Source organism: Culex quinquefasciatus, chromosome 3, assembly GCF_015732765.1.
Source record: "Culex quinquefasciatus strain JHB chromosome 3, VPISU_Cqui_1.0_pri_paternal, whole genome shotgun sequence".
Classification (NCBI taxonomy): Eukaryota; Metazoa; Arthropoda; class Insecta; order Diptera; family Culicidae; genus Culex; species Culex quinquefasciatus.
Window position 1 is genome coordinate 132059214 of NC_051863.1, and position 9324 is coordinate 132068537.

At 42.9% G+C, this 9324-nt stretch overlaps 1 protein-coding gene across 1 annotated transcript; it reads left to right on the forward strand.

The window, feature by feature from the left end:
• Nucleotides 1-7399: 7399 nt before the first annotated feature.
• LOC119769253 lies at nt 7400-8959 on the forward strand. The gene has a single exon (XM_038261189.1). The coding sequence runs from the start codon at nt 7400-7402 to the stop codon at nt 8957-8959; it is 1560 nt and encodes a 519-aa protein (XP_038117117.1).
• Nucleotides 8960-9324: the final 365 nt, after the last annotated feature.

Here is a 9324-nt window from a genome sequence, read left to right on the forward strand (position 1 = left end):
TTGCAAAAAATAAAAATAAAAATAATGATCGATAACAATACTCTCTACTTTTGGCGAACAGTAAATTGGTTCCACTTTGACAGTTCAAAATTGAGGCCGTTTTGCGAACCACTATTCAGCACCCAGATTTAAATGATAAGGGCTTCATTCTAGAGTAAAAAATGTGAAAAAATCAGGCAAAAAAATGAAAAAGTGGCTGTAAAAACATGAAAAAACTAGATAGGCAAAAGATAATAATAGGAGGTGATAGAATAAGCCTAATACTATCAAAAACAAATACAAACTAAACAAGATAACTGCAAATATAAGTACAAAAATGAAACAAATAAAAAACATAAAACAAGAGTAGTAAAGTTTTTCGTAGAACAAAAGTTGCTTAAAATGACCTCCTGAACAAGGCAAAAATAAATATTTTCGAAAAAAAAAATTGGGCAGTAGAGTGTTAAATGCATATAATTTATTTATTTTTTTTTCAAAAATTACAAAAAAGACTAATGACACAATTTTAAAATCTAAAAATTATATTAAAATTATGCTAATTTAAACACACCGTTCCACACCTCAGAATTCCACTTCGACCTGTGAAAAAACCTTGCCCGTGCGTTCAAGTAGCCGCGATGAACCTGATAGATCTCCGAGGCCTAACTCAAGTGCCCCATCCTCGTACCCTATTCTACCTAGTCTCACAGGATTATTTTTCGCTCTAAATTCGGTAGCTTCAAAGAGTCGTGTCGGACTTCGCGAGCCAGGCCAGGCGTTTGTTGTTGTTGGCGGTACTCAACAAACAGAAAGGCCCCGAAAGTGCCCAAATGTGCCGGGCCGCCGGCGGATTATCCTCCCGTTCCGGTGTGCGAACGAACTTCGTGATCCCAGTCCGTCGAATTTGTCGGGTTATTGTGAGTGAGAGATTCGGCACCGGTTCGCATCGGTGCACGTCCGGAGGGAGGAGCAAGAAATCATCACGGTTGACCGGAACTGGAAGGATCGAGATGGGCAGATAGATGGGATCTCAAGTACCTGAGTTGGCGGGCGATGATACCTTTTTGAACTGACAACTGTGCGGGTATTCATGGCGTATTTTCAAATTATTACTTAATCAAATGAGGAAAACATCTATAAGACACACCGTTCCTTGTACAGAACGTCATTCAGTACCACGCGTTGACAAGGTCCAGGACAGAACCGGACAAATTTTGCTCTGTACTCTGAACCGGTGAGGTCGGTATCTTCAAAGAACGAATCCCACCGGGGGAAGCCGCTTATCCACGCATCAATAATTCACTTTATTAGCTCAACGCGTCGCATCTTCCGACCGACAGAGAGGAGATTGGCACAACATTTCCGCGCGCCGCCGAGGGGCCTCCCGATGGTGCGGGGGGGAGATAAGAGAACGTCGGAGAAAGCCGATCGGTGTACCAAATCGATTATAGATACATTTTCATTTGTCGCCGACGACGAGTTTCGTTGCGCGTGAGAGAAGTGGGAAGCGTTTTTGGACGGATCAGCTTAAGTCACCAGGGTAGGGTGTCAAATAGTGGAAACTGGAGAAATTCAAATCGAAAGAACAACAGAACAACAGAACAATAGAACATCTGAACAGCAGATCAATAAAACAACAGACCTGTTCTGTTGTTCTGTTGTTCTGTTGTTCTGTTGTTCTGTTGTTCTGTTGTTCTGTTGTTCTGTTGTTCTGTTATTCTGTTGTTCTGTTGTTCTGTTGTTCTGTTGTTCTGTTATTCTGTTGTTCTGTTGTTCTGTTGTTCTGTTGTTCTGTTGTTCTGTTGTTCTGTTGTTCTGTTGTTCTGTTGTTCTGTTGTTCTGTTGTTCTGTTGTTCTGTTGTTCTGTTGTTCTGTTGTTCTGTTGTTCTGTTGTTCTGTTGTTCTGTTGTTCTGTTGTTCTGTTGTTCTGTTGTTCTGTTGTTCTGTTGTTCTGTTGTTCTGTTGTTCTGTTGTTCTGTTGTTCTGTTGTTCTGTTGTTCTGTTGTTCTGTTGTTCTGTTGTTCTGTTGTTCTGTTGTTCTGTTGTTCTGTTGTTCTGTTGTTCTGTTATTCTGTATTTCAGTTAAAAAATGTTCAAAAATATGCTTCGACTCAGTTTCATTACTGACAATTCTACCCTAACACAAAATCCCACGATGTTAAAAAACCGATTCCCTCCTCGCTAAAGTGTGATACTGGAAAAGGCCGGCATGAAACATCAGCAAAGAAAAAAAATCCGCGGCAAAAAACAATAAAAACAATGACACGGGGGTGAAGAAATAAAAAGGTGATTGAATAATTTAACACGCGGCGTTTTCGCCTTTGATCTGCGCTCCTCCTGGTTCACGCGCGCGCGCGCTCTTCTACTCCACGATCTCCGGGGTCTTGTTAAGGTTTGCCGGGCCCGCCAAAGACGACGACGATTAATGCCACGCCGATGAGCGCACGCACGCACGGTGGGCCTACCCGGTGGCAATTAGTTATCGATAGTTAATGGGCCCAGATAGTGGAATGGTAGTGGAAGCTTAATCAAATAATTTGTTCGGTTTATCTGTAATTGAATTAAGGTGAATTGGCTCTTGAATGTAATGCATCGTTGGAATGAATAAAGATAGAGTACAAAAATATCGCAAGTTGATCAAAACGGACAAAGCTAGAAACCAAATAAAATGTTGTTAAGCTCTTGTTTGACATTATGATTTAAAAAATTTCAGAGCTCAAAAAATACAAGCTGTTTTTGACAATTTGAAACGATGCAAATAGTGTTCGTTGTATTTTAAAACTTGCCATAACTTGAGACTTCGTCTGCTGTGCACAGTAAAAAAATCATGGTAAAATTACATCTAAAAAGGGGTACATCTTTTATGTCAGAAAAAAGCTTTAATTTTACCTCTAATAATGTGTAAATTTACATCTGGCAGACGCTAGGAAAAAATATCTGTAATCCTAAAAAAAATATCAAGCCGGCGATAGTTATATCTAGCATACTAAATCCGCGCCCCAACCCGCACGGCCAACTCGCCGCTGTGAAAACTGGACGATCAAAGCCAATGTACCTCTATGTACCGTATATGCAGTAAATACGGAGCACACACACTTGTGACATAGACCATTTTATCAAAATGATCGTGCAAACTTGAGACACGTCATACATGTTGTTGGAAAATGTGGATTTTTTTTTATTTTTTCACAAATTTGCGTTGATACTTATTTTTTAAGCAATTCCATATTTTGTTATTAAAAATATACTGATTAAGTCGATCAAACCATTGATTTGAGCTTATTTTAGTTTGTATGGGAATTCTGTGCACACTTGTGACACGTAGTACAATTTTACTTTCAAAACACACTTGTGACATGTGCTTTTCAGATTTTTGTTTACATAATTTACTGTATCTTTTAACTGGTGTTACCAAATTAGTTGAAACTTGGAGCGTTTGTTTAGCGATAGTATACGAACCGATTGCTTAAAACATTTTGACTCCATCATTCATAGTTTTGAAATTATTTACCATCAAACATTAAAATCGATTTTCTCGAAAAGAACTTAATGGTCGTTGTCACAAGATGGCACACAACATACGACTTGAAACCAAAAGATAATTCATGCCGTGGCTGGAGCAAATGATTATAAACCGAGATACCTCATCGCAGATTTATACGTAAACAGTTTTGTTTTACCGGCCTTAGTTAGAATCCATCGGGAAAAATTGCGTTTTTCAAAAAAAATAAGGTAAAAGATTTTTAGTCGGTTTTTTTCAGGCCTGCCCCTATAAGTGGATCGATGTTTAATACATATGTATTATAACAGATTTGTAGCGAAAGTTCTAACCTTCAAATCCCCTTTTAAAGTATTTAAATCCTTTTTGATTGTCACTTAAGTGTACACACTTAAGGGTACACAGCAACCAAGAAAGTTGTTTTTTTCTTATTCCAAAATTGATGCACCTTTGGAACCTATCCTGAAATAATATGATTATTGAAATTGACCTTTTTTGTTGTAAATCTTTTTGAAAATAGTAGCTAACGGAATGAATAAAAAATAAATCGATAGTTCCCGTAATTTTGAAAATACTAAAATGTCTGTAACAATAATTTGGGTGTAAAAGCTTTGTTTGATGTGCACCGTTACAAGAAATTATTTTTAAGCGAGCTTCGGGTGACTTTGACGTTCTGAGACCATGTACGTAACTCAAAAATAGGCCTAAATACACGGATAGAAATGCTGTAGGTGAATCCGGAAACTCAGAATTTAACAACTGATTTTAACCCTCTACTGCCCAAATTTTTTTCGAAAAAAAATATTTTTCCCTTGTTCAGAAGGTAATTTTGAGCATCTTTTGTTCCACGAAAAACTTTATTTCTCTTTTTTTATGTTTTTCTTGTTTTATATTTAGTACAAGCAACCCCCGACAAACTTCGTCTTGTAATTTTTTCACTTCTTGACGTTTTTAGCCTCCTGTGATCAAAATTTGATTTTACGTAACTTTTCCCATACAATCTGTAAATTTTCCGGAATCGGTTCCAGAGTGGCCAAAGTTGTAACTTTTTGGCGTAAGAACCTTCTTTGGACTTATACGAACCCAACGCAACAAAGAGCACCTCGATCCGACGTTCCGTGTTGAATTGATTCGCGTTCGAACAAAATCGTCGAAATTTTATATATATATAAGATTTTAATTTGCATTTATCTTGTTTAGTTTATGTTTGTTTTTGGTAGTATTTGGCCTATTCTACCACCTTCTATCATTAAATTTTGCCTATCTAATTTTTTCATGTTTTACAGTCACTTTTTTATTTTTTTGCTTGTATAAAATAGTACCATTATCATTTAAATTGTAAAAAATGCGTAGAGGCATAGTCTGAGACACTACAAAAATTACTGCATACATCTTTTTACTTAAAATATTGGAAATGTTAGTAAAAAACACATCCAAAGTTGTACCCTAAAACATGACATTTTTAGAAACATTGACAAAGTCGCATAAACCAAGTTAAACTTCCAACCTTTAAATTGTCTCAAATTTTAAGAGTTCTTCTTTTCAATGCTTTTTGAAGATCAAAAAATTGTTGAAAAATGGATATGTTAATGTTTCCAAAAACTCGATTTGGACGATTTTGGGAACATTTGAATGTTTAACATTTTTTTCCTCATTGTACTGCCCATGTTCGCATAAATGTCCCATATGCAAAAACAGCAAGCTGAGAAAAACGCAAAACAAGTTTGTCCCACACATAAGGCTACGTGTTAAGTTTTCGTGAAAATACTGGATTTCCTCTTGATTTCTAGAACAAATTACTGGATGTTATATGCTTTTCTGAAAGAGTTCGCGATTTTGAACCAAACTGCATCAATAACTCAAAATCGATGAAAATGCATATGGGACATTTATGCGATCAGGGGCAGTGTATCTCGTGTTTCAAAAATGTAAAATCATAAACTTTTTGGGAGCGTTCTTTCATTACGCAACGCAGTTGGGGGCCGATTGGTTACTGGTTACGCTCCACATAAAATTTTTAAAATTTGTATGGAAATTTTGTTACGGGGGGGAGGGGGTCAAAAATCCATTTTTTACGTTACGTTATAAAAGAACGGTCAGCGAACGACTGGACAACGCGTACCATAGGTACTTCGAGTACCGTAGGTATAAAATAGACCCACCAAGTGGTCCTTTAGCCTCTTGTTCAGTAACTCCGATAACCTGACCTCCCCGCGGCGCTGGCCGGGATACTAGTAACCATTGGAGAGATCGGGTAACCAACCCCGGTGGGAACTATGGTAGTATGCTGACAGGGTAAGGGGGGCTCCACCCTCTTCGGAGGGTGTAGCTGTACCGTTAAGCTTCGAGACAAAAGCCCCCGTTACGGTGTCGAGAGAAAACCGCAGCTGGGTCCCGGAAGCTGCAAGGTGGCAGCCCCACCCCGAGACTAGGTATTCGCAGCCCTGGTTAGGCGGCATACCGAAGCGAAACACCAACTCAGAAAAACGAAAGAAGAAATTCAGGACGGATTAATCGGCATCAGACCAGGCGATGTAAAAAGGACAACGATTGGAAACTCGGTACTTGGAACGTTCGAACTCTCCAAGATCCTGCACGTGCTGGCCTTCTTGCCCGGGAGCTGCACAAGCTGAACGTGCATGTGGCCGCCATCCAGGAAGTTCGATGGCCCGGTCATGGAGAGCGAGAATTCACGGCGGTGGACCCCATCGCCAACACCTCTTTCAAGTACCACATCTACTACAGTGGCGGCGAAAAGGCGATGCACGGAGTCGGTTTCGTAGTGATTGGGGATCAGAAGAACCGAGTCATCAAGTGGAAGGTGGTGAATGACCGGATCTGCGTGTTGAGAATAAAGGGCAAATTCTTCAACTACAGCCTGATCAACATCTACGCGCCGACGAACGACAAGCCCGATGACGATAAAGACGCTTTCTACGAGCGTCTCGACAAGACCTATGGAGAGTGCCCAAGACACGACGTGAAGATAGTCATCGGAGACGCAAACGCGCAGGTCGGAAGGGAAGCCTTCTTCCATCCTGTCATCGGCAAGGAGAGCCTTCATCCTCGCACGAATGACAACGGCCTCCGTTTGGTCAATTTCGCCGCAGCCAGAGGAATGGCTATCTGTAGCACCTTCTTTGCGCGCATGAACATTCGGAAGCACACCTGGCGCCACCCGAATGGCGAATCGTGCACACAAATCGATCACGTTTTGGTGGATGGTCGACACTTCTCGGACGTGATGGACGTCCGATCGTACAGAGGACCGAACATCGACTCTGATCACTTCCTGGTAGCGTGCAAGATCCGAGCTAGGCTGTCGAATGTGCTGACCCCGCGGACTGCGAGGATAGCGCGGTTGAACGTCCAACGCCTCGCGAGCAGCGACGTTGCTGCAGAGTACAGTCGGAAGCTCGACGAGCGGATCAACGAGGACGCGCCTACGGGTAACCTGGACGAGCAATGGGGAGCCCTCCAGAGCATCGTCAACACAACGGCTACCGAAGTGATCGGCACGACCAGAGGACGCAAACCCAAAGGGTGGTTCGATGCGGAGTGCCAGCGAGTGACGGACGAGAAGAACGAGGCCAGGAAACGTATGCTGGTTAAGGGTACGCGCCGAAACTGTGAGCGATACAGTGAGCTGCGACGTGCTGAGAAACGAACCCACCGTCGAAAAGAACGGGAGTACGACGAGAAAGTACTTGCCGAAGCTCAAGCACAGTACAACGCGAACGATAAGCGGAGGTTTTATGCAACTGTCAACGGTGTAAGAAAGAAAGCGACGCCTTCCCCTGTTATGTGCAACGACAGGGAAGGTAACCTGTTGACAGATAAGACAGCGGTAGCGGCCAGGTGGAAGGAGCACTTTCAACAGCTGTTGAACGGTGAGATGCGAGAGGAGTCGTCGAGGACAGGATGAACGTTGAGGATGATGGAATAGCTGTGGACCCGCCTACGTTGGAGGACGTGGAAAAAGCCGTAAAGGAGCTCAAGAACGCGAAATCCGCGGGAAAGGACGGACTTCCGGCCGAACTTTTCAAGCACGGGAGCGCGCGGATGATCGAGATTCTGCACCAAATCGTCCAGCGAATTTGGTGCGAAGAACAGCTTCCGACCGACTGGTTAGACGGGCTCATCACCCCAATCTACAAGAAAGGGCAAAGACTCGATTGTGCCAACTATCGAGGCATCACAATCCTCAACTCAGCGTACAAAGTACTATCCCGAATCCTGTGGAGCAAGCTGAGACCGTTGACCGAGACCTTTGTCGGCGAATACCAGTGCGGTTTTCGAGCGGGTCGGTCAACGACGGACCAGATGTTCACTCTGCGACAAATCCTCGACAAGTTCCGGGAGTACAACCTGCAAACACACCATTTGTTCATCGACTTCAAGGCGGCGTACGATTCAGTCAAAAGAAACGAACTTTGGAAAATTATGCTAGAACACGGCTTTCCGGCGAAGCTAATTAGACTGATTCGTGCAACGCTCGACGGAGCAAAATCAAGCGTGCGAATAGCTAACGAGACATCTGAAGCTTTCGTTACGTTGGATGGATTGAAGCAGGGCGATGCTCTCTCGAACTTACTGTTCATCATAGCGTTGGAGGGTGCTGCTCGAAGGGCAGGCGTGCAAAGAAACGGAACACTCATCACTAAATCGCACATGCTGCTTGGATACGCTGACGACATCGACATCATTGGTATCGACCGTCGTTCAGTGGAGGAGGCGTTCGTCCCTTTCAAGCGGGAAGCTGCGAAGATCGGACTGACCATCAATACTGCCAAGACCAAGTATCTGGTTGCTGGCAGAGCGCGTGGCAGTGCAGCTGATGGTGTTTCGGAGGTGGAAATAGATGGAGAAAGATATGAGGTGGTGGATGAGTTTGTATATCTTGGTACACTTGTGACGTGCGACAACGATGTGAGCTGCGAAGTGAAACGGCGGATTAGTGCTGCAAACAGGGCCTTCTACGGTCTTCGTAGCCAGCTAAGGTCCCGCAGCCTAAGGACGCCTACGAAAATCACGCTGTACAGGACCTTGATACTCCCTGTAGCTCTTTACGGTCACGAGTCGTGGACGCTAAAGGAGGCTGACCAGAGAGCACTTGGGGTCTTTGAGCGGAGAATCCTGCGTTCTATCTTCGGCGGCAAGCAAGTAGGAGACCGGTGGCGCAGGCGCATGAATTTCGAGTTGTACCAAGACTACAAACATGCTGATATCGTAAAAGTCATCAAGCACGACAGGCTGAAGTGGGCTGGACATGTAGCCAGAATGTCGGACGAGCGGGCGGCTAAAACGATATTCAGCAGCGAACCTGGACGCGGTCGTCGGCTTCGTGGAAGGCCTCGTACGCGTTGGCTGTGTGCAGTCGACGAAGATGCAAGAGCGGCCAACATTGTAGGCGACTGGAGACGAGCGGCCCAAGATCGAGCATCCTGGAAATCTTCGATTAGTTCAGCGTTGGGTCGATAGACCTGTTGCTGATAAAGTAAAGTAAAGTAAGTATAAAAGAACGCCCCTTTTAAAGTAATTTAAATTAACAGTGTTTAAATCACGAAAAGCAAACTAGAGCAACACCTGACCACTTATTATGTAAATCAAATGTAATTATTATTAGCAAGATTGAATAAAGTATATTTAATTACAAAAAAAATCTATGTTGTCAAATTTAACAACACAAAACAACCGGATTTGCTTACAAGATTTCTAATCGTGTTTTGCCTTCCTCACTGAGGTAAGGCTATAATCCTGCTCTAAAAATGAACTTTGTAAAAAAACGTCGTTGACCCACCTTCATGTATACATATCGACTCAGAATCAAAAACTGAACAAATGTC